Source organism: Crinia signifera, chromosome 6, assembly GCF_055691185.1.
Source record: "Crinia signifera chromosome 6, ASM5569118v1, whole genome shotgun sequence".
NCBI classification, from domain to species: domain Eukaryota; kingdom Metazoa; phylum Chordata; class Amphibia; order Anura; family Myobatrachidae; genus Crinia; species Crinia signifera.
In genome coordinates, this window is record NC_139222.1 from 4086861 (window position 1) to 4114297 (window position 27437).

Consider the following 27437-nt stretch of genomic DNA (forward strand, 5'->3'; position numbering starts at 1 on the left):
TCCATCCACCACAAGTTCACTACGTTTGAACCAGAAATCAGCCCTTAAGTTATTTGGGTCCATACTGCTACATGAGGAGGGAAAACATTTCTGGTAACTGTTAGGCCATTGAATATAGTGAAGTCATCTTGAGAAGCTTTTTAAGCTGAATAACAATATATAGATTTTTGTATCTATTATGTTGAACCCTTATTCCTTTACAGATGGAAACAGAAATAAGAAAACCACAGAGATACAGTTTTTATAGTTAAACATGATCATCACAACTATTGTACAACAACAAAAGGTTGGATCACCTCAGCGAGGAGCCCAAGGATGGAGGATTAATACACTTACTGACATGTGTTGCTACAGTAACTACTTTTCACATACAGAGTCTCAGCTATGTAAATTATGGTTTAAAAATCATAGTTGTCATTTCACACAATCGGAACATTAATCTGGCTTCTCATAAACAAGATTTCTGTGATGGAAAACATTTCCCAAACTAAGTGGTACATTTACTAAAAGGGGAGTTCTATTGAACATGGAAGGTTGCCCATAGCAACCAGATTAGATTCTACTTCTTATAGATAGCATTTGATTGGTAGAACTCCCATATTCTGTACATTTACCCCTAAGTACTTGGAAATAGTTTCTTACCTATATGAGTCTTCTCATGTCTAATAAGATGAGTTTTGCGTGTAAACGATTTCCCACACTCAATGCATGGAAATGGCCTCTCACCTTTGTGGTTTCGTTCATGTATAACAAAATCTGATTTGTGTGTAAAACATTTCCCACACTCAGGGCATGAAAATGGCTTCTCACCTGTGTGACTTCTCTGATGTGTAACAAGATTTGCTTTCAAGGAAAAACATTTCCCACACTCAGCGCATGAAAATGGCTTGTCACCTGAGTGACATCTCTCATGTCGAACAAGATCTGATTTGCTTGTAAAACTTTTCCCACACTCAGTACATGAAAATGGCCTTTCACCTGTATGTCTTCTCACATGTTTAACAAGATCTTTTTCCTGTGTAAAACATTTACCACACTCAGAACATGGAAATGGCTTCTCACCTGTGTGACGGCTCTGATGTGTAACAAGATCTGATTTGCGTATAAAACATTTCCCACACTCAGAGCATAGAAATGGCCTCTCACCTGAGTGACTTTTCTGATGTCTAATAAGAGCTGATTTGCTTGTAAAACATTTCCCACAATCAGAACATGGAAATGGCTTCTCACCGGTGTGATGTCTCTGATGTGTTACAAGAAGTGATTTGCGTGAAAAACATTTCCCACACTCGGAGCACTGAAATGGTTTCTCATCTGTATGTCTTCTCACATGTGCCACAAGATCTTTTTCCTCTGTGAAACATTTGCCACACTCACAGCATAGAAATGGTTTCTGACCCATGTGATTTCTCAAATGTCTTGCAAGTTCTGATTTGTGTGTAAAACATTTCCCACACTCAGAGCATGAAAATGGCTTGTCAGTTGCATGACATCTCTGATGTCTAACCAGATCTGATTTGCTTTTAAAACATTTCCCACACTCAGAACATGGAAATGGCTTTTCACCTGTGTGACTTCTCTGATGTCTAATAAGATCTGATTTGCGTGTAAAACATTTCCCACACTCAATACATAGAAATGTTCTCTCACCTCCCTTAGCTGTCTGACGGGTAATAATCTGTGTAGAACATTTGTCATCTTTACAATCAATCAATGCACCTTCTTTAAGAGATGTAACAGATCTATCAATACCAGAGTGATCAGGAAAACATTTCCCATGATCGGAAAGGTCAGACGATACATATGAACTATGAAGTATTGGATGAGTAACTAGGGCGATAGGTTTTTCTTCCACTTGCACTTGGATAATGTTATCTTCTATTTCATCATCTGTGGATGAATCGAGAGGATCCTCCGACACATCCGGGCTGCTACATCCATCTGCTGGGAATAACATACATATAAGGAAATTTCCAACAATGTAACGATGCCAAATAACAATAATTAGCAACGGCATAAGATCAGAGGCTTTGGAAAAGGAGATTTATGTTCTTACCTGTTATATCTCTATCTTCGTGAAGCCCTGTGTCTCCGATGGATCTCGGACTGACCCTGTAGGTCTCACATATATCCGGAGGGCCCGGACCACATCCAGAGAGGCCTCTTATGAAGAGGATCCAGACTCCGGAAATGTCGGGAATATCTTTGCTGATATGAAATGTATATAGCACTTACACAGTGACACAACCTGATCCCAGGGACCGCTCTATCCAGGTGATAATAAGACGGAAGAGCGGCAGGAAAGGGCAGACGAAGCAGAGACACGCCGAGCCAAGGCCAATGACACAGTCTCTCCCCTAGCAAGGAAGACCCCCTGAACTAAAGGGTCAAAGGGCGAACGCTATAAGCATCCAACCAACCAAGGAAAGATCCCCGTGGTCACAGGGGTACAAAGGGTGGACGAATGTGAAGAACCTCCTGAAAGAACCTACTCACATTAGGTAACAAGGCAAACTTCCGGGAAAACAGGATATCCAAAGCAGAAACTAGGACTGTAAGAATAGAAAGAGGGACCTCAGGAAAGGCTCCCCCTCTGACTCCTGTAGTACGCCCCAGCCAAAGACGGCCTACGGGCCCAGAAACCCCCCGATTCTCCACAGGGAAGTCCGAATAGCCATGCTGTAACCGCCAGACACAGAAGATCCAGGTGCGGACCCGGACCCTGACTGAGCTGGCCCGGCTGTTAAGCTGGCCATACATCAGAAAGATCGATCTTAAGATCGATTGCGCTCATGATTGTGTACAATTTCCCTTGAAATCCCTGGCAGTCCTTGGTGGTTTTTGGACACACAATCTACTCACAATCGATCATACAATCAATCATACAATCCATCTACTGCATGATTGTGTACACAAGATGTGCACACAATCTGCATACAATCCATCTTACAATCAGTCATACAATCCATCTGCTGATTGATTGTATGATTATGTACATAAGATGTGCACACAATCTGCATACAATCCATCTTACAATCAGTTGAGATTGTATGATTGGGTACAATATCTTTCTGATGTATGGCCACCTTAACTGTGGATCACCATTTCCGGTATGCCCCCGTTCTGAGCTAGCATCTGGATACCTCCGGATGAGGTGCGTAAAGGGACTGACGGCTTAGGAAGCCTAACATCCATCCAAAAGCTCCTGGTATGAAGATGGCCGATAAGGCTGGGACGCTTATCTCCGCCCATCGGAATCTGTGGCTGGTATCCGCTAGTTAACAGACATCCAGTGGCGTCCAGACGGTTTATGTAGGCTACAGATGTGGCGGTGTTGTACTGCACTAGTATAGGTATAGGGTGCCTTGAGAAAACATTCTCGCTAGACAAAGAGCCCTGAAGATCGCCCTCAATTTCAACAGGATGACAGCTAGGCGGCACTCTTGTGGAGTCCAACGTTTCGGAAACATTAGCTGAAAGGTGACAACTCCACACCCCCATGAAAGGGAGAGAGGATCCAGAGCCGGCAGGAGATCCTGTACATTCGTTTAGCATCACCCCCCTGCAAGGGAACCACGCCTACTATGGGATGTCAGGTCAAGACCATCTACCCTAGGACAGACCTGCTCAGATGTATACACCCTGGTCTGTGGGTCCCCCAGGTGTAACTGACCCCTTCCTGAGGAAAATTTGTATGAGGGCTTAGAGCCCAGGCTACCGGTATACCAGGGAGTAACCTGCGTCTGAGACATGGAGACATGGAGACTCTGACCCCTAACTGAGGCCACAAAGAACAAGAGGCCGCGGTACGGAACCCAGGGGTAACCCTAGAGGGCAGAGGAAACCGTCTTCAAGGCCCCCTAGTGGCTACAAAACAACCAGAACCCTCTCAAGGCAGTAGTCCTAATGGAGTCCGTATCTCCACTCAGGCCCAGAGCCACAGGCCCGGCCCCCACAGCAGAGGCAGCGATCTGTGAAGCTACAGCGCTAGAATCATTGAGCGCTTCACCGAAACACAGCAATGCCTGCTGAACAGAAAAGACAACCACTCTTCTCGCGGGGTACCCGCAGTAAGTACACTGGCCATGGCATCCGCCCATTCGCCTAAGGCCTTGGCACCCCCTGCGGCGCACCGAGCTGGCCTAGCGATAGCTCCCCACGTGACCATATATAAATATAGGCGTAGTACAACATCTCCGGCCTCCTGTCGTCACCTAAGGGAGGCTGCATTAGGAAGGAGCGTGGATATTCATACGGAGTGAAAAGCCACCCGGGCAACCACTGGGGGAGAAGTCCGTTCTTCTGGATGTGGGACAGGAGATGTTTTACTAATGGGGTATTGGCAGACTAAAGTCTCCCAGGTGGACCCCCTCTGTGCACAGCTTCACCCTGTAAATGATGCTGTAAGCTCTGAACAAAGAGAGACAATGAACCCACCCAAAGGGGTTCCAGCAAGGGAGGGAGCCGAACCCAATAGGGCCACAGACTGCTAGGATACCAGCTGCGCCATCACCTGTGTCAGAGACACTGCCCACGCCGGCTCCTGAGATGAGGTTGAGGCTGGCCACCCAGCACCTGATCCTGAGGGGACAAACCAGCAACACGGACTGTACATGGCAGTAACACTGGTGCCCCAGTCTCCTTCTGGGGCTTACCCCTGGAAGACACAATGCCGGACCTGTGTACGCCAAATCCTGCGCCAAAAGGTACAGTGCAGAGAATTATAGTAACAACCACTAAGTGTGGCCGGGGGGGGGGGGGGAGATAACCCATATACAAAGGGTTAAGTCAGAGGGTACTGAACCAACCCTCTCCCCACGCAGCACACAGGCCCACACCATGCTGCAATACGTCTGCCTGGTAGGAGCTAGGGATGACATCGATGGCAATAGTGCAACTGACCATCAATAGTGTTAAACTACGAAATGGACGGCCATCGATCATTTTACAGATCATTCCACTGGCCCTATGGGCCACTGAAAACAAAGGGGCGGAGATTTGCGGGTGTCAAGGGGCGGAGCTATGATCAGTGTCCTGGCACAAAAATAAAAAAAAATGTGGTTCTCCCCCCATCAATGGCAAAAGTATTCAATATCGGCCATAAACCATCGATGATTTTCAAATCATTAATGGTCGAAAGCCATCCCTAGGAGCAGCAGCAATGTCTAACCTGACACCTGAATATGGAGGTGGGGTACACAGGGGACAGGAGTCCATCGTCTCCAGAGGCAAAACCTAAACGATTGCATCGCTCCGGCGACTCTGCCACATCGGCGATTGAGTCGCTTCACCGGCACTGTGTTTATAAGATCGCCACAGGATTATTATTACAGTGCCATTCTGGGCAAAGGGGGAAATCCGCTCTACAAACCGAGCCCTGCGGCTGGTAGGGGGGAAACTGCTGTGACCTGTCCGATAATGGAGGGGAGGTGCATGGGGGACACCCCAACTCTCAGCACGCTGCAGACTGCCAGACTGGGCAGCAATGGCCGCTCCGTGTCTGAGGCAGGCAGGACAGAGGGCAGAGGAAGCCAGCGCCGGGAAACCTCTGTGAGGGAACGAGAGACATTTGGCCGGGAGAGGTGCCGAAGGGGAAATCCCTCCTCCCCCTACTGACTAAGATCACCGAGGGAAATGGCCTCATGGCGCTGCGCCAGTAATGGTGACAGGGATCCGGTTCCTACCAGGCATTCCCACTATTGACACTGTGCAACCGTCGCTCTTATACCAGGCGGTCCAGCGGGGGAATGGCGAATCCCGACGCGGCGGTCCTCACACTGGAGATGCTAGCTGCAGAAGACGATCGCAGCTTTCGGAGCGCAGAGAGCCGCCTTTCCTGAATTTCCACAGCATCCAGCTTCGGCTGTTAGTCTCTTGGCTAGGGACCGGCCAAAGTTACCAGGGTGAAGGAGTAACAGCACAGGCGTCCCCAGGACACCTTATACTCTGAGTAATAAACAAATCACAAAAGTAAATAAGGCTGCTTAAAGGAGGCCCCCATTATTAAGGTGCATCCGGCTCCTGCTGGAACCAAACACAAAGCTGGCTGTCTTAGGCGGGGTGGAGGGGAGTAGGAGCCTGGGCTACCTGGAGGCAAAAGTTTGACCCGTTTAGTGCCAGGTCCTTCCTCCAATCCTACTACCCAGTGCCAGCCCTGTGTCTCCTATGGATCTCGAAGAAAGGACATTAACAGATAAAGCATAAATATCCTATGGAGCAAATAATACCAGATAGTGCGGGGAGGAGACTGGTCAGATCTCTGGGCTGGTAACACACAGTGACAGGATGTGAGGGGGAGAGCAGGAGTATAATAGGGGCTGATGGCTCCTGATGTACGAGATACACCAGAGAGTGCGGGGAGGAGACTGGTCAGATCTCTGGGCTGGTAACACACAGTGACATGATGTGAGGGGGAGAGCAGGAGTATAATAGGGGCTGATGGCTGCTGATGTATGAGATACACCAGACAGTGCAGGGAGGAGACTGGTCAGATCTCTGGGCTGGTAACACACAGTGACATGATGTGAGGGGTGAGCAGGAGTATAATAGGGGCTGATGGCTCCTGATGTATGAGATACACCAGAGAGTGCGGGGAGGAGACTGGTCAGATCTCTGGGCTGGTAACACACAGTGACATGATGTGAGGGGGAGAGCAGGAGTATAATAGGGGCTGATGGCACCTGATGTATGAGATACACCAGAGAGTGCGGGGAGGAGACTGGTCAGATCTCTGGGCTGGTAACACACAGTGACATGATGTGAGGGGGAGAGCAGGAGTATAATAGGGGCTGATGGCTGCTGATGTATGAGATACACCAGACAGTGCAGGGAGGAGACTGGTCAGATCTCTGGGCTGGTAACACACAGTGACATGATGTGAGGGGTGAGCAGGAGTATAATAGGGGCTGATGGCTCCTGATGTATGAGATACACCAGAGAGTGCGGGGAGGAGACTGGTCAGATCTCTGGGCTGGTAACACACAGTGACATGATGTGAGGGGGAGAGCAGGAGTATAATAGGGGCTGATGGCACCTGATGTATGAGATACACCAGAGAGTGCGGGGAGGAGACTGGTCAGATCTCTGGGCTGGTAACACACAGTGACATGATGTGAGGGGGAGAGCAGGAGTATAATAGGGGCTGATGGCACCTGATGTATGAGATACACCAGAGAGTGCGGGGAGGAGACTGGTCAGATCTCTGGGCTGGTAACACACAGTGACATGATGTGAGGGGGAGAGCAGGAGTATAATAGGGGCTGATGGCACCTGATGTATGAGATACACCAGAGAGTGCGGGGAGGAGACTGGTCAGATCTCTGGGCTGGTAACACACAGTGACATGATGTGAGGGGGAGAGCAGGAGTATAATAGGGGCTGATGGCTCCTGATGTATGAGATACACCAGAGAGTGCGGGGAGGAGACTGGTCAGATCTCTGGGCTGGTAACACAGTGACATGATGTGAGAGGGAAAGCAGGAGTATAATAGGGGCTGATGGTTCCTGATGTATGAGATACACCAGAGAGTGCGGGGAGGAGACTGGTCAGATCTCTGGGCTGGTAACACAGTGACATGATGTGAGGGGGAGAGCAGGAGTATAATAGGGGCTGATGGCTCCTGATGTATGAGATACACCAGAGAGTGCGGGGAGGAGACTGGTCAGATCTCTGGGCTGGTAGCACACAGTGACATGATGTGAGGGGGAGAGCAGGAGTATAATAGGGGCTGATGGTTCCTGATGTATGAGATACACCAGAGAGTGCGGGGAGGAGACTGGTCAGATCTCTGGGCTGGTAACACAGTGACATGATGTGAGGGGGAGAGCAGGAGTATAATAGGGGCTGATGGCTCCTGATGTATGAGATACACCAGAGAGTGCGGGGAGGAGAATGGTCAGATCTCTGGGCTGGTAACACACAGTGACATGATGTGAGGGGGAGAGCAGGAGTATAACAGGGGCTGACGGCTCCTGATGTATGAGATACACCAGAGAGTGCGGGGAGGAGACTGGTCAGATCTCTGGGCTGGTAACACACAGTGACATGATGTGAGGGGGAGACCAGGAGTATAATAGGGGCTGATGGCACCTGATGTATGAGATACACCAGAGAGTGTGTGGAGGAGACTGGTCAGATCTCTGGGCTGGTAACACACAGTGACATGATGTGAGGAGGAGAGCAGGAGTATAATAGGGGCTGATGGCTCCTGATGTATGAGATACAGCAGAGAGTGCGGGGAGGAGACTGGTCAGATCTCTGGGCTGGTAACACACAGTGACATGATGTGAGGGGGAGAGCAGGAGTATAATAGGGGCTGATGGCTCCTGATGTACGAGATACACCAGAGAGTGCAGGGAGTAGACTGGTCAGATCTCTGGTCTGGTAACACACAGTGACATGATGTGAAGGGGAGAGCAGGAGTATAATAGGGGCTGATGGCACCTGATGTATGAGATACACCAGAGAGTGTGGGGAGGAGACTGGTCAGATCTCTGGGCTGGTAACACACAGTGACATGATGTGAGGGGGAGAGCAGGAGTATAATAGTGGCTGATGGCTGCTGATGTATGAGATACACCAGAGAGTGCGGGGAGGAGACTGGTCAGATCTCTGGGCTGGTAACACACAGTGACATGATGTGAGGGGGAGAGCAGGAGTATAATAGGGGCTGATGGCTGCTGATGTATGAGATACACCAGAGAGTGCGGGGAGTAGACTGGTCAGATCTCTGGGCTGGTAACACACAGTGACATGATGTGAGGGGGAGAGTAGGAGTATAATAGGGGCTGATGGCTCCTGATGTATGAGATACACCAGAGAGTGCGGGGAGGAGACTGGTCAGATCTCTGGGCTGGTAACACACAGTGACATGATGTGAGGGGGAGAGCAGGAGTATAATAGGGCTGATGGCTCCTGATGTATGAGATACACCAGAGAGTGTGGGGAGGAGACTGGTCAGATCTCTGGGCTGGTAACACACAGTGACATGATGTGAGGGGGAGAGCAGGAGTATAATAGGGGCTGATGACTCCTGATGTATGAGATACAGCAGAGAGTGCGGGGAGGAGACTGGTCAGATCTCTGGGCTGGTAACACACAGTGACATGATGTAAGGGGGAGAGCAGGAGTATAATAGGGGCTGATGGCTCCTGATGTATGAGATACACCAGAGAGTGCGGGGAGTAGACTGGTCAGATCTCTGGGCTGGTAACACACAGTGACATGATGTGAGGGGGAGAGCAGGAGTATAATAGGGGCTGATGACTCCTGATGTATGAGATACACCAGAGAGTGTGGGGAGGAGACTGGTCAGATCTCTGGTCTGGTAACACACAGTGACATGATGTGAAGGGGAGAGCAGGAGTATAATAGGGGCTGATGGCACCTGATGTATGAGATACACCAGAGAGTGCGGGGAGGAGACTGGTCAGATCTCTGGGCTGGTAACACACAGTGACATGATGTGAGGGGGAGAGCAGGAGTATAATAGGGGCTGATGGCTCCTGATGTATGAGATACACCAGAGAGTGCGGGGAGGAGACTGGTCAGATCTCTGGGCTGGTAACACACAGTGACATGATGTGAGGGGGAGAGCAGGAGTATAATAGGGGCTGATGGCTGCTGATGTATGAGATACACCAGAGAGTGCGGGGAGTAGACTGGTCAGATCTCTGGGCTGGTAACACACAGTGACATGATGTGAGGGGGAGAGCAGGAGTATAATAGGGGCTGATGGCTGCTGATGTATGAGATACACCAGAGAGTGCGGGGAGTAGACTGGTCAGATCTCTGGGCTGGTAACACACAGTGACATGATGTGAGGGGGAGAGCAGGAGTATAATAGGGGCTGATGGCTCCTGATGTATGAGATACACCAGAGAGTGCGGGAAGGAGACTGGTCAGATCTCTGGGCTGGTAACACACAGTGACATGATGTGAGGGGGAGAGCAGGAGTGTAATAGGGGCTGATGGCTCCTGATGTACGAGATACACCAGAGAGTGCGGGGAGGAGACTGGTCAGATCTCTGGGCTGGTAACACACAGTGACATGATGTGAGGGGGAGAGCAGGAGTATAATAGGGGATGATGGCTCCTGATGCATGAGATACACCAGAGAGTGCGGGGAGGAGACTGGTCAGATCTCTGGGCTGGTAACACACAGTGACATGATGTGAGGGGGAGAGCAGGAGTATAATAGGGGCTGATGGCACCTGATGTATAAGATACACCAGAGAGTGCGGGGAGGAGACTGGTCAGATCTCTGGGCTGGTAACACACAGTGACATAATGTGAGGGGGAGAGCAGGAGTATAATAGGGGCTGATTGCTCCTGATTCCCCCTACTGGACAGATATATTTCCCTCATAGGTCTGTACTGGCAGATGAGGGTGTAGGGTTAGGGTTAAGTGACTAAGTAAGGAGAATGTGTGACTTTTCTATAATAAGTGTGTATTACTCACCTGTGCTGATATCTGTAGGGATTTTCTTCTCCTTACACCGCTGGTCACCCCTCATCTCCGTCTCTTCTTCTCCCTCTGTATCTTCAGCCTTCACATCAGTCACTTCTGTCTCTTCCTCTTCCTGTACATTAAGTGCCTTTTTATCAATCAAATGTTCTCTCTAAATAACCCACCAAAAGAAATAACACTTTTAATGGTGTACAATTATATTAATTAACATATCAGTGTATATCACACAGCTTCTGTATAGATCGTATTGTGACAGTCACTTTGGTATATTGGAGGGCCCCAAATCCCACCTACCTGATCCTCCTGTGGGGTCCTGTGTTTCTCCTCCATAGAGTCCTGGGAATACAGAGGAGGAGGACATCTCTCTGGGGTATTCCTGTTACTGGGCCCATCTGTAGGAGACACGCAGTGACTGAGTACATGGTATATATGTGATTATCCTGGGAATACAGAGGACGGGGACATCTCTCTGGGGTATCTCTGTTACTGGGCCCATCTGTAGGAGACACGCAGTGACTGAGGACATGGTATATATGTGATTATCCTGGGAATACAGAGGACGGGGGCATCTCTCTGGGGTATTCCTGTTACTGGGCCCATCTGTAGGAGACACACAGTGACTGAGGACATGGTATATATGTGATTATCCTGGGAATACAGAGGAACGGGGACATCTCTCTGGGGTATCTCTGTTACTGGGCCCATCTGTAGGAGACACACAGTGACTGAGGACATGGTATATATGTGATTATCCTGGGAATACAGAGGACGGGGACATCTCTCTGGGGTATCTCTGTTACTGGGCCCATCTGTAGGAGACACGCAGTGACTGAGGACATGGTATATATGTGATTATCAGATTCTGGGTGTATATAGGGGACCCCCATAACTGCTCTCCTCTGTACAATAAATGTCTCCTCTTACCCAGTGATGTGAGGGGCCGGTGATTCTCCACCATCACGTCCCTGTATTCCTCTATATACTCCCCGTCCTGCATGGAGAGATAGACAGTGACATCCTGACACCTTATAGGCACCTGACACACACAATGATACAGTCATCAACCAGACACATCCCCGATGTTACTGTATAACGTCCCATTCCCAGCAGTGACCTCTCCGGTCACATTCCCCAGTGTTACTGTATAACGTCCCATTCCCAGCAATCACCTCTCCGGTCACATCTCCCGGTGTTACTGTATAACGTCCCATTCCCAGCAGTCACCTCTCCGGTCACATCCCTCGGTGTAACTGTATAATGTCCCATTCCCAGCAGTCATCTTTCCGGTCACATCCCCCGGTGTTACTGTATAACGTCCCATTCCCAGCAATCACCTCTCCGGTCACATCTCCCGGTGTTACTGTATAACGTCCCATTCCCAGCAGTCACCTCTCCGGTCACATCCCCGGTGTTACTGTATAACGTCCCATTCCCAGCAGTCAGCTCTCCGGTCACATCCCCCGGTGTTACTGTATAACGTCCCATTCCCAGCAGTCACTTCTCCTGTCACATCCCCCGATGTTACTGTATAACGTCCCATTCCCAGCAGTAACCTCTCCTGTCACATCCCCCGGTGTTACTGCATAACGTCCCATTCCCCGCAGTCACCTCTCCGGCCACATCCCCCGGTGTTACTGTATAACGTCCCATTCCCAGCAGTCACCTCTCCGGTCACATCCCCCGGTGTTACTGTATAATGTCCCATTCCCGGCAGTTGCCTCTCAGGTCACATCCCCCGGTGTTACTGTATAACGTCCTATTCCCAGCAGTCACCTCTCCGGTCACATCCCCCCGGTGTTACTGTATAATGTCCCATTCCCAGCAGTCACCTCTCCAGTCAGCAGCTGAATGATCTTGTTGGTGAGTTCCAGGATCTTCTGCTCATTGTGCCTCTTATTTATCAGTGAGTGAGGTGGAGGCACCGTGATGGGGCTCTGGGTCCTGCTCAGTCCTCCTGACACACGGGGACGGCTGCTGGGTGTCTCACACTCACCGGATGTCTTCTTCACTACTGTGTAACCCTGTGTATTGGGGGAAAGACCATATATCATTATATACAATCCCAGATCCCCCTCACCTCCCCAGTCACCTCCCTGTATTATTAATATAGATATAAGTGATGTCACTGTCACCTCCCCGGTCACGTCCCTGTATTATTACTATAGATATAAGTGATGTCACTGTCACCTCCCCGGTCACATTCCTGTATTATTACTATAGATACAAGTGATGTCACTATCACCTCCCCGGTCACCACCCTGTATTATTACTATAGATATAAGTGATGTCACTGTCACCTCCCCGGTCACGTCCCTGTATTATTACAATAGATATAAGTGATGTCACTGGCACCTCTCCGGCACGTCCCTGTATTATTACTATAGATATAAGTGATGTCACTGTCACCTCCCCGGTCACATCCCTGTATTATTACTATAGATACAAGTGATGTCACTATCACCTCCCCGGTCACCACCCTGTATTACTACTATAGATATAAGTGATGTCACTGTCACCTCCCTGGTCACGTACCTGTGTTATTACTATAGATATAAGTGATGTCACTGTCACCTCCCCGGTCACATTCCTGTATTATTACTATAGATACAAGTGATGTCACTATCACCTCCCCGGTCACCACCCTGTATTATTACTATAGATATAAGTGATGTCACTGTCACCTCCCCGGTCACGTCCCTGTATTATTACAATAGATATAAGTGATGTCACTGGCACCTCTCTGGCACGTCCCTGTATTATTACTATAGATATAAGTGATGTCACTGTCACCTCCCCGGTCACATCCCTGTATTATTACTATAGATACAAGTGATGTCACTATCACCTCCCCGGTCACCACCCTGTATTACTACTATAGATATAAGTGATGTCACTGTCACCTCCCTGGTCACGTCCCTGTGTTATTACTATAGATATAAGTGATGTCACAGTCACCTCCCCGGTCACATCCCTGTATTATTACTATAGATATAAGTGATGTCACCTCCCCAGTTACGTCCCTGTATTATTACTATAGATATAAGTGATGTCACTGTCACCTCCCCGGTCACATCCCTGTATTATTACTATAGATATAAGTGATGTCACCTCCCCGGTCACGTCCCTGTATTATTACTATAGATATAAGTGATGTCACCTCCCCGGTCACGTCCCTGTATTATTACTATAGATATAAGTGATGTCACTGTCACCTCCCCGGTCACATTCCTGTATTATTACTATAGATACAAGTGATGTCACTATCACCTCCCCGGTCACCACCCTGTATTATTACTATAGATATAAGTGATGTCACTGTCACCTCCCCGGTCACGTCCCTGTATTATTACAATAGATATAAGTGATGTCACTGGCACCTCTCCGGCACGTCCCTGTATTATTACTATAGATATAAGTGATGTCACTGTCACCTCCCCGGTCACATCCCTGTATTATTACTATAGATACAAGTGATGTCACTATCACCTCCCCGGTCACCACCCTGTATTACTACTATAGATATAAGTGATGTCACTGTCACCTCCCTGGTCACGTCCCTGTGTTATTACTATAGATATAAGTGATGTCACTGTCACCTCCCCGGTCACATTCCTGTATTATTACTATAGATACAAGTGATGTCACTATCACCTCCCCGGTCACCACCCTGTATTATTACTATAGATATAAGTGATGTCACTGTCACCTCCCCGGTCACGTCCCTGTATTATTACAATAGATATAAGTGATGTCACTGGCACCTCTCCGGCACGTCCCTGTATTATTACTATAGATATAAGTGATGTCACTGTCACCTCCCCGGTCACATCCCTGTATTATTACTATAGATACAAGTGATGTCACTATCACCTCCCCGGTCACCACCCTGTATTACTACTATAGATATAAGTGATGTCACTGTCACCTCCCTGGTCACGTCCCTGTGTTATTACTATAGATATAAGTGGTCACTGTCACCTCCCCGGTCACGTCCCTGTATTATTACTATAGATATAAGTGATGTCACCTCCCCGGTCACGTCCCTGTATTATTACTATAGATATAAGTGATGTCACTGTCACCTCCCCGGTCACGTCCCTGTATAATTACTATAGATATAAGTGATGTCACTGTCACCTCCCTGGTCACGTCCCTGTATTATTACTATAGATATAAGTGATGTCACTGTCACCTCCCTGGTCACATCCCTGTATTATTACTATAGATATAAGTGATGTCACTGTCACCTCCCCGGTCAGCAGGTAGATGATCTCCAGGGTGATAGTTATTATCTTCTCAGTCCTGGGACTCCTGTCCGTCTCCATCCTCAGGGAATCAGTGAGAATACAGAACGTGTGACGTGTAATTAAGACTCTGGTTCCTCACAGCTGGAGCGCCTAGGAATAAATATAATACATATAACATGTTACAGAGAGAATATGTAACACAGATATGTAACACGGAGTCAACAGTAAGTCCCCCTGTATAATATTATTATTAACAGGACACCACAGGCTGCTCCACCTGTATAACAACAGGAAACCGCAGGCTGCTCCCCCTGTATAAATACTAATAACAGGACACTACAGACTGCTCCCTCTGTATCCTAGTAATGGGACACTATAATCTGCACCTCCTGTATTATATTAATAACAACAGCAGCAGCAACAACAACAACATGACACCATAGGCTGCCCCCCCTGTATAATAGTAAAAACAAGACACCATAGCCTTCTCCCCCTGTATAATAATAGGACACTACAGGTTGCTCCCCCTGTTAAATAGTAATAACAAGACACCACAGGCTGCTCCCCCTGTATAATAGTAATAACAATACACCACAGCTTGCTCCCCTTGTATAATAATAATAACAGGACACCACCGGCTGCTCCCTCTGTATAATAATAAAAGGACACCATAAGCTGCTCCCCCTGTATAATAATAACAGGACACCTCAGGCTGCTCCCCCTGTATAATAATAACAGGACACCTCAGGCTGCTCCCCCTGTATAATAATAACAGGACACCTCAGGCTGCTCCCCCTGTATAATAATAATAATAACAGGACACCTCAGGCTGCTCCCCCTGTATAATAATAATAACAGGACACCTCAGGCTGCTCCCCCTGTATAATAATAATAACAGGACACCTCAGGCTGCTCCCCCTGTATAATAACAACAGGACACCTCAGGCTGCTCCCCCTGTATAATAACAACAGGACACCTCAGGCTGCTCCCCCTGTATAATAACAACAGGACACCACAGGCTGCTCCCCCTGTATAATAATACAGGACACCACAGGCTGCTCCCCCTGTATAATAATACAGGACACCACAGGCTGCTCCCCCTGTATAATAATAACAGGACACCACAGACTGCTCCCACTGTATAATAATAATAATACTAGGAAGCCACAGGCTGCTCCTCCTGTACAATAATAATAATAGGACACCACAGGCTGCTCCACCTGTATAATAATAATAACAACAGGACACCACCAGCTGCTCCCCCAGTATGATAATAACAGTACACTACAGGCTACGCCCCCTGTATAATAATAACAGGACACCACAGGCTGCTCCCCCTGTATAATAATAATTATAATAATAGGACACCACAGGATGCTACCCCTGTATAATAATAATAACAACAGGACACCACCGGCTGCTCCCTATGTATAGTAATAATAACAGAACACCACCGGCTGCTCCCCCTGTATAATAACAACAACAACAGGACACCACAGGCTGCTCCCTCTGTATAATTATAACAGGACACCGCAGGCTGCTCCCCCTGTATATTATTAATAACAACAACAAAACACTGCAGGCTACTCCCCTGTATAATAATGATAATAACAACAGGATAACAAAGGCTGCTACCCCTGTATAATAATAATAATAGCAGGACACCAAATGCTTCTCCTTCTGTATAATAGCAGGACACCACAGGCTACTCTCCTGTATAATAATGATAATAACAACAACAGAATAAGAAATGCTGCTCCCCCTGTATTATAATAATAATAATAATAGCAGGACACCACATGCTGCTCCCCCTGTATAATAATAACAGGACACTACAGGCTGCTCTCCCTGTATAATAATAATAATAATAGCAGGACTCCACAGGCTGCTCCCCTTGTATAATAATTACAGGACACCACAGGCTGCTCCCCCAGAATAGTAGTAATATTAGGACACCAAAGGCTGCTACCCCTGTATAATAGTAATAATAATAGCAGGACACCACATGCTGCCCTCCTGTATGATAATAGCAGGACACCACAGGCTGCTCCCCCAGTATAGTAGTAATATTAGGACACCAAAGGCTGCTCCCCCTGTATAATAGTAATAATAATAATAGCAGGACACCACATGCTGCCCTCCTGTATGATAATAGCAGGACACCACAGGCTTCTCCCCTGTATAGTAGTAATAATAGGAAACCTTATGCTGCTCTCCCGGTATAATACTAGTAATAAGACACCACAGGCTGCTCCCCCTGTTCAATTACCAAATGTCTCTTCTCCGCGCTTTCTCACAATGACCCGGATGTTGTTATGTGGCACAGAGGGCGGGGATTAGGCCGGTTGTCATGTGACATCCGGAACTGGAGTGGAACGCAGAATCTGAATGAGGTGTGCGACGTACAAGCTTGAAGTGTGATGAAACGCAGAAGTACTGTGGAACGCACAGACCGGAAGTCGTGTGTCCCAGGCTCCGGAGGTGTCCCGCTGCAGAGGGCTCCGGTCTGGGGTTCCTAGCTGTGTGTGTGGAGGATGATTAGTGATACATTGGTGCTATATATATATATAATATATGGCGTATATGCTTGTTTTGTGTGTATGTACGTTTAATGATGTCAGTGATTCTCCAGCCACAGGCACCCAGGCGCCAGTCAGAGATAGTCTCTCAGTGAGAGGCTGTCCCTCCTCTGTGACCCAGTGGGGAGAGCTATAGTAAGTAGGGAGTGTAGACAGCTGTGTAGACTGACCGATAAGTGTTATCTCAGAGGGAAAGGGTCTAGTCTTCCATATTTGGGGTAGGGATGGCCATTGGTGCAGTTACCATCGATGGTGATACTGCAACCAGACATCAAAAGTTATAAATGATGCAATGGATTGTTTTATCTATCGATGGTCATCAATTTTCTTAGACTGACTGGATCAGAATGTTTGGGGTGGGGGGGGGGGCTTCATGGGTGGTCTGGGCTCCGTTTCAAAGCACTTTGGGGGAAAAGAAAACAAAGCATCCGTTTTGCTGTGCCTTCAAAGGAGGGAAAACGTCTAGTCCTCCCCCATCAATAGCAAAAGTATTCGACATCGGCCATGAACCATCGATGATTGTGAATCATCGATGGCCATCCCTAGTCTGGGGTATTATGTCTGTAAGTGGGCGACAGAAGACCTGTCTGAAGGAAGATAGATTGTTATAGGAACAACTCGCAGTACGTGTATTAATTGTCCATCCATGGGCTTCTCACACAGAAGAACAGACTTGGATCATAGCTGAGGTGGTCCTGTTCTAACTATACCAATTGTATCTGTGGGTTTCTTATTTCTGTTTGGCTGTATAAAGGAATACGGGGTTCACTGGAATGTATTGTTATTCAGCTCAAGATGGCTTCACTCTAGTCAATGGTGTCACAGTTACCAGGAATTGTGCTTGTAGAGAAATGTTCTCCGGCAGCACATGTAGATGTTAGTTGGATGTTCTACATGTATGGGTTATCGGTAAGGCAAATGTACACAATGGCTCCATTGCCTAAGCAGACCCCCAAACATCTATTTGTACACAAGCTATTGGCCATGTGTTCTTATATGACAATGTCCCTATTGGACAGAGAAAGTGATCACTGCATGGTGCTGGGGACCACATGGACAGGTGACCAGACCTGTGGTGCTGAAGACCACATGGACAGGTGACCACTCCTCTGGTGCTGGACACCACATGGATAGGTGACCAGACCTGTGGTGCTGAAGACGACATGGACAGGTGACCACACCTGAGGTGCTGGGGACCACATGGACAGGTGACCACACCTGAGGCTGGAGACCACATGGACAGGCGACCACACCTGTGGTGCTGGAGACCACATGGACAGGCGACCACACCTGAGGCTGGAGACCACATGGACAGGCGACCACACCTGTGGTGCTGGAGACCACATGGACAGGCGACCACACCTGTGGTGCTGGAGACCACATGGACAGGTGACCACACCTGAGGCTGGAGACCACATGGGCAGGTGACCACTTCTGTGGTGCTGGAGACCACATGGACAGGTGACCACACCTGAGGCTGGAGACCACATGGACAGGCGACCACACCTGTGGTGCTGGAGACCACATGGACAGGCGACCACACCTGAGGCTGGAGACCACATGGACAGGCGACCACACCTGTGGTGCTGGAGACCACATGGACAGGTGACCACACCTGTGGTGCTGGAGACCACATGGAAAGGTGACCACACCTGAGGCTGGAGACCACATGGACAGGTGACCACACCTGAGGTGCTGGAGACCACATGGACAGGTGACCACACCTGAGGTGCTGGAGACCACATGGACAGGTGACCACACCTATGGTGCTGGAGACCACATGGACAGGTGACCACACCTGTGGTGCTGGAGACCACATGGAAAGGTGACTACACCTGAGGCTGGAGACCACATGGACAGGTGACCACACCTGAGGTGCTGGAGACCACATGGACAGGTGACCACACCTGAGGTGCTGGAGACCACATGGACAGGTGACCACACCTATGGTGCTGGAGACCACATGGACAGGTGACCACACCTGTGATGCTGAAGACCACATGGACAGGCGACCACACCTGTGGTGCTGGAGACCACATGGACAGGTGACCACACCTGAGGTGCTGGAGACCACATGGACAGGTGACCACACCTGTGGTGCTGGAGACCACATGGACAGGTGACCACACCTGAGGTGCTGGAGACCACATGGGCAGGTGACCACTTCTGTGGTGCTGGATACCAAATGGACAGGTGATCAGACCTGTGGTGCTGGAGACCACATGGACAGGTAACCACAGTTGAGCTGCTGGAGACCACATGGACAGGTGACCACACCTGAGGCTGGAGATCACATGGACAGGTGACCACGTGGACAGGTGACCACACCTGAGGTGCTGGGGACCACATGGACAGGTGACCACACCTAGGGGTGCTGGAGACTAGATGGACAGGTGACCACTCCTTTGGTGCTGGATACCAGATGGACAGGTGATCAGACCTGTGGTGCTGAAGACCACATGGATAGACGACCGCACCTGAGTCTGGAGACCACATGGACAGGTGACCACACCTGAGGCTGGAGACCACATGGACAGGTGACCACACCTAAGGTTCTGGAGACCACATGGACAGGTGACCACACCTGAGGTGTTGGGGAACACATGGACAGGTGACCACACCTGAGGCTGGGGACCACATGGACAGGTGACCACACCTTAGGTGCTGGGGACCACATGGACAGGTGACCACACCTGTGGTGCTGGAGACAACTTGGACAGGTGACCAGACCTGAGGTGCTGGGGACCAAACGGACAGGCGACAACACCTGTGGTTCTGGCGACCACACGGACAGGCGACCACACCTGAGGTGTTGGAGACCACATGGACAGGTGACCACACCTGAGGTTCTGGACACCACATGGACCGGTGACCACACCTGTGGTGCTGGGGACCACATGGATAGGTGACCACAACTGTGGTGCTGGGGACCACATGGACAGGTGACCAGACCTGAGGCTGGAGACAACATGGACAGGTGACCACACCTGAGGTGCTGGGGACCACATGGACAGGTGACCACACCTGTGGTGCTTGAGACAACATGAAGAGGTGACCACTCCTGTGGTGCTGGATACCACATGGACAGGTGACCAGACCTGAGGCTGGAGACAACATGGACAGGTGACCACACCTGAGGTGCTGGGGACCACATGGACAGGTGACCACACCTGAGGTGCTGGGGACCACATGGACAGGTGACCACACCTGTGGTACTAGAGACAACATGAAGAGGTGACCACTCCTGTGGTGCTGGATACCACATGGACAGATGACAGACCTGTGGTGCTGAAGACCACATGAAGAGGTGACCACACCTGAGGTGTTGGGGACCACATGGACAGGTGACCACACCTGAGGTGATGGGGACCACATGGACAGGTAACCACAACTGTGGTGCTGGAGACCACATGGACAGGTGACCACTCCTCTGGTGCTGGACACCACATGGACAGGTGATCAGACCTGTGGTGCTGAAGACGACATGGACAGGTGACCACACCTGAGGTCCTGGAGACCACATGGACAGGTGACCACAGCTGAGGTGCTGGAGACCACATGGACAGGTGACCACACCTGAGGTTCTGGACACCACATGGACCGGTGACCACACCTGTGGTGCTGGGGACCACATGGACAAGTGAACACACCTGTGGTGCTGGAGACAACATGAAGCGGTGACCACTCCTGTGGTGCTGGATACCACATGGACAGATGACCAGACCTGTGGTGCTGAAGACCACATGGACAGGTGACCACACCTGTGCTGCTGAAGACCACATGAAGAGGTGACCACACCTGTGGTGCTGAGGACCACATGGACAGGTGACCACACCTGAGGTGATGGGGACCACATGGACAGGTAACCACAACTGTGGTGCTGGAGACCACATGGACAGGTGACCACTCCTCTGGTGCTGGACACCACATGGATAGGTGACCAGACCTGTGGTGCTGAAGACGACATGGACAGGTGACCACACCTGAGGTGCTGGAGACCACATGGACAGGTGACCACAACTGTGGTGCTGGGGACCACATGGACAGGTGACCACACCTGAGGCTGGAGACAACATGGACAGGTGACCACACCTGAGGTGCTGGGGACCACATGGACAAGTGAACACACCTGTGGTGCTGGAGACAACATGAAGCGGTGACCACTCCTGTGGTGCTGGATACCACATGGACAGATGACCAGACCTGTGGTGCTGAAGACCACATGGACAGGTGACCACACCTGTGCTGCTGAAGACCACATGAAGAGGTGACCACACCTGTGGTGCTGAGGACCACATGGACAGGTGACCACACCTGAGGTGATGGGGACCACATGGACAGGTAACCACAACTGTGGTGCTGGAGACCACATGGACAGGTGACCACTCCTCTGGTGCTGGACACCACATGGATAGGTGACCAGACCTGTGGTGCTGAAGACGACATGGACAGGTGACCACACCTGAGGTGCTGGAGACCACATGGACAGGTGACCACAGCTGAGGTGCTGGAGACCACATAGACAGGTTACCACTCCTGTGGTGCTGGCAGTACTCTAGTGGGGAATAATTACATGCAAGACTTCTGCTGGGAGACCACAAATCACCAGAGGAAGAGAAACAAGGTCCCCAGGCAGCAGTGCCCTGCCCACTGAGTGGTGGTCTCCTTGGTGCTTCCAGAAAATAATAATCATCCCTGCATCTCCTGAGGCCATTTTGATGCAGGTGGCTGACAAGGAGGGCATTATTTTTTTAAGTTACTCAAAACCAAATGACCATCTACGCTCACTGCCCAGCCTAGAGATCTGACTAGTCTTCTACCTGCACTCTCTGGTGTATCTCATACATCATCAGCCATCAGCCCCTATTAAACTCCTGCTCTCCCCCTCACATCATGTCACTGTGTGTTACCAGCCCAGAGATCTGACCAGTCTCTTCCCCGCACTCTCTGGTGTATCTCATACATCAGGAGCCATCAGCCCCTATTATACTCCTGCTCTCCCCCTCACATCATGTCACTGTGTGTTACCAGCCCAGACATCTCACCAGTCTCCTCCCTGCACTCTCTGGTGTATATCATACATCAGGAGCCATCAGCCCCTATTATACTCCTGCTCTCCCCCTCACATCATGTCACTGTGTTACCAGCCCAGAGATCTGACCAGTCTCCTCCCTGCACTCTCTGGTGTATCTCATACATCAGGTGCCATCAGCCCCTATTATACTCCTGCTCTCCCCCTCACATCATGTCACTGTGTGTTACCAGCCCAGAGATCTGACCAGTCTCCTCCCCACACTCTCTGGTGTATCTCATACATCAGGAGCCATCAGCCCCTATTATACTCCTGCTCTCGCCCTCACATCATGTCACTGTGTGTTACCAGCCCAGAGATCTGACCAGTCTCCTCCCCGCACTCTCTGGTGTATCTCATACATAAGGAGCCATCAGCCCCTATTATGCTCCTGCTCACCCCCCTCACATAATGTCACTGTGTGTTACCAGCCCAGAGATCTGACCAGTCTCCTCCCCGCACTCTCTGGTGTATCTCATACATCAGGATCCATCAGCCCCTATTATACTCCTGCTCTCCCCCTTACATCATGTCACTGTGTGTTACCATCCCAGAGATCTGACCAGTCTCCTCCCCGCACTCTCTGGTGTATCTCCTACATCAGCAGCCATCAGCCCCTATTATACTCCTGCTCTCCCCTCACATCATGTAACTGTGTGTTACCAGCCCAGAGATCTGACCAGTCTCCTCCCCGCACTCTCTGGTGTATCTCATACATCAGCAGCCATCAGCCCCTATTATACTCCTGCTCTCCCCTCACATCATGTAACTGTGTGTTACCAGCCCAGAGATCTGACCAGTCTCCTCCCCACACTCTCTGGTGTATCTCATACATCAGCAGCCATCAGCCCCTATTATACTCCTGCTCTCCCCTCACATCATGTAACTGTGTGTTACCAGCCCAGAGATCTGACCAGTCTCCTCCCCGCACTCTCTGGTGTATCTCATACATCAGCAGCCATCAGCCCCTATTATACTCCTGCTCTCCCCCTCACATCATGTCACTGTGTGTTACCAGCCCAGAGATCTGACCAGTCTCCTCCCTGCACTCTCTGGTGTATCTCATACATCAGGAGCCATCAGCACCTATTATACTCCTGCTCTCCCCCCTCACATCACGTCACTGTGTGTTACCAGCCCAGAGATCTGGCCAGTCTCCTCCCTGTACTCTCTGGTGTATCTCATACATCAGGAGCCATCAGCCCCTATTATACTCCTGCTCTCCCCCTCACATCATGTCACTGTGTGTTACCAGCCCAGAGATCTGACCAGTCTCCTCCCCGCACTCTCTGGTGTATCTCATACATCAGGAGCCATCAGCCCCTATTATACTCCTGCTCTCCCCCTCACATCATGTCACTGTGTGTTACCAGCCCAGAGATCTGACCAGTCTCCTCCCCGCACTCTCTGGGGTATCTCATACATCAGGAGCCATCAGCCCCTATTATACTCCTGCTCTCCCCCTCACATCATGTCACTGTGTGTTACCAGCACAGAGATCTGACCAGTCTCCTCCCCACACTGTCTGGTGTATCTCATACATCAGGAGCCATCAGCCCCTATTATACTCCTGCTCTCCCCCCTCACATCATGTCACTGTGTGTTACCAGCCCAGAGATCTGACCAGTCTCCTCCCCGCACTCTCTGGTGTATCTCATACATCAGGAGCCATCAGCCCCTATTATACTCCTGCTCTCCCCCTCACATCATGTCACTGTGTGTTACCAGCCCAGAGATCTGACCAGTCTCCTCCCTGTACTCTCTGGTGTATCTCATACATTTTGAGCCATCAGCCCCTATTATATTATTATTATTATTATTATTATTATTATTATTATTATTATTATCATCATTAGCAGTTTCTTACATAGCGCACACATATTCCGCAGCGCTTTACAGAGAATATTTGAACATTCACATCAGTCCCTGCACTAGTGGAGCCTACAATCTATATTCCCTACCACATGTTCACGCACACAGACATACTAGGGTTAATTTTGTTGGGAGCTACTTAGCCTATCAGTATATTTTTGGATTGTGGGAGGAAACCGGAGTACCCAGAGGAAAGCCACGCAAGTACGGTGAGAATATACAAACTCTGCACAGTTAGAGCCATGGCGGGAATCGAACCCATGACCTCAGTGCTGTGAGACAGTAATGCTAACCATTACACCATCCGTACTGCCCTGTATATATAACACATGGTGGGGATAGAACCCATGACCTCAGCACTGTGACGCAGTAATGCTAACCATTACACCATCCGTACTGCCCCGTATATATAGCACATGGTGGGGATAGAACCCATGACCCCAGCACTGTGAGGCAGTAACCATTACACCATCCGTACTGCCCTAACACATGGTGGGAATCGAGCCCATGACCTCAATGCTGTGAGGCAGTAATGCTAACCATTACACCGTCCGTACTGCCCCATATATAACACATGGTGGGGATAGAACCCATGACCTCAGTGCTGTGAGGCAGTAATGCTAACCATTACACCATCCGTACTGCCCCGTATCTATAACACATGGTGGGGATAGAACCCATGACCTCAGCGCTGTGAGGCAGTAATGCTAACCATTACACCATCCGTACTGCCCCGTATATATAACATATGGTGGGGATAGAACCCATGACCTAAGCGCTGTGAGGCAGTAATGTAACCATTACACCATCCGTACTGCCCCGTATATATAACACATGGTGGGGATAGAACCCATGACCTCAGCGCTGTGAGGCAGTAATGCTAACCATTACACCACCCGTACTGCCCCGTATATATAACACATGGTGGGGATAGAACCCATGACCTCAGCGCTGTGAGGCAGTAATTTAACCATTACACCATCCGTACTGCCCCGTATATATAACACATGGTGGGGATAGAACCCATGACCTCAGCGTTGTGAGGCAGTAATGTAACCATTACACCGTCCGTACTGCCCTGTATATATAATACATGGTGGGGCTAGAACCCATGACCTCAGTGCTGTGAGGCAGTAATACTAACCATTACACCATCCGTACTGCCTTATATATATTACACATGGTGGGGATAGAACCCATGACCTCAGCGTTGTGAGGCAGTAATGCTAACCTTTACACCGTCCGTACTGACCCGTATATATAACACATGGTGGGGATAGAATCCATGACCTGAGGGCTGTGAGGCAGTAATGTAACCATTACACCATCCGTACTGCCCTGTATATATAACATAGGTACTTATGTAGTATCTGGGCTGCCGATTTTGTGATTGTATGCCTTACCTTAAGGCATACAATCAGATGCGATGCGATGCGATTCGATGCGATTTTGCATAGGATTCAATGTTAAGAAGGTCCTGTTCATTTCCCCACTATCCAAGTGGGCATAGAGTTGATTTTATATAGTGTGGCGAGCGCAGCGAGCCACAAGCGTGGCGAGCGAAGCGAGCCCCGCGAGGGGACGCATATTTCTTAAAAAGTATTCTGTGTCCCCTCGCAGGGCTCGCTGCGCTCGCCACGCTTCGGGCTCGGTGGCTCGCTGCGCTCGCCACAGGTTTATATCCAACTCCATGCCCACTTGGATAGTGGGGAAAGGAAAAGGACCCCTTTTTCCCATTGAATTCTATGTTAAAATGGACTCAGGCCATTTTAACATTGAATCCTATGGAAAAATCTTGACCATCGCATCGCATACGATTTGGTCGCATGCGATGCGATCCGATCCGATTTCTATATCGGACGCCCAGATACTACATAAGTACCATAACATATGGTGGGGATAGAACCCATGACCTCAGCGCTGTGAGGCAGTAATACTAACCATTACACCGTCTGTACTGCCCCGTATATATAACACATGGTGGGAATAGAACCCATGACCTCAGTGCTGTGAGGCAGTAATGCTAACCATTACACCATCCGTACTGCCCTGTATATATAACACATGGTGGGGATAGAATCCATGACCTCAGTGCTGTGAGGCAGTAATGCTAACCATTACACCGTCCGTACTGCCCCGTATATATAACACATGGTGGGGATAGAACCCATGACCTCAGTGCTGTGAGGCAGTAATGTAACCATTACACCATCTGTACTGCCACGTATATATAACACATGGTGGGGATAGAACCCATGACCTCAGCGCTGTGAGGCAGTAATACTAACCATTACACCATTCGTGCTGCCCCGTATATATAACACATGGTGGGGATAGAACCCATAACCTCAGTGCTGTGAGGCAGTAATGCTAACCATTACACCGTCCGTACTGCCCCGTATATATAACACATGGAGGGGATAGAACCCATGACATCAGCGCTGTGAGGCAGTAATGTAACCATTACACCATCCGTACTGCCCCGTATATATAACACATGGTAGGGATAGAACCCATGACCTCAGTGCTGTGAGGCAGTAATGTAACCATTACACCGTCCATACTGCCCCGTATATATAACACATGGTGGGAATAGAACCCATGACCTCAGTGCTGTGAGGCAGTAATGTAACCATTACACCATCCGTACTGCCCCGTATATATAACACATGGTGGGGATAGAACCCATGACCTCAGCACTGTGAGGCAGTAATGTAACCATTACACCGTCCGTACTGCCCCGTATATATAACACATGGTGGGGATAGAACCCATGACCTCAGTGCTGTGAGGCAGTAATGCTAACCATTACACCATCCGTACTGCCCCGTATATATAACACATGGTGGGAATCCGTATATATAACACATGGTGGGGATAGAACCCATGACCTCAGCGCTGTGAGGCAGTAATGTAACCATTACACCATCCGTACTGCCCCGTATATATAACACATGGTGGGGATAGAACCCATGACCTCAGTGCTGTGAGGCAGTAATGCTAACCATTACACCATCCGTACTGCCCTGTATATATAACACATGGTGGGGATAGAATCCATGACCTCAGTGCTGTGAGGCAGTAATGCTAACCATTACACCGTCCGTACTGCCCCGTATATATAACACATGGTGGGGATAGAACCCATGACCTCAGTGCTGTGAGGCAGTAATGTAACCATTACACCATCTGTACTGC

The 27437-nt window shown here is 49.4% G+C and overlaps 1 protein-coding gene across 3 annotated transcripts; it reads right to left on the bottom strand.

Annotated features, from left to right (window-relative positions):
- Positions 1–225: 225 nt before the first annotated feature.
- LOC146009879 (uncharacterized) lies at positions 226–17129 on the bottom strand. Of its 3 annotated transcripts, none has more exons than XM_083150463.1 (7): positions 16987–17129; positions 14717–14866; positions 12299–12490; positions 11394–11460; positions 10764–10861; positions 10461–10620; positions 226–1941 (listed from the first exon to the last, which is right to left on the bottom strand). In XM_083150463.1, the coding sequence occupies exons 2-7, from the start codon at positions 14792–14794 to the stop codon at positions 617–619; spliced, it is 1920 nt and encodes a 639-aa protein (XP_083006589.1). In that variant the 5' UTR covers positions 14795–14866; positions 16987–17129; the 3' UTR covers positions 226–616. The 3 variants fall into 3 exon arrangements, with proteins under 3 accessions (XP_083006589.1, XP_083006587.1, XP_083006588.1); XM_083150461.1 differs by having other exon boundaries at positions 226–1944; XM_083150462.1 differs by lacking the exon at positions 16987–17129 and adding an exon at positions 16920–16938 and having other exon boundaries at positions 226–1944.
- Positions 17130–27437: the final 10308 nt, after the last annotated feature.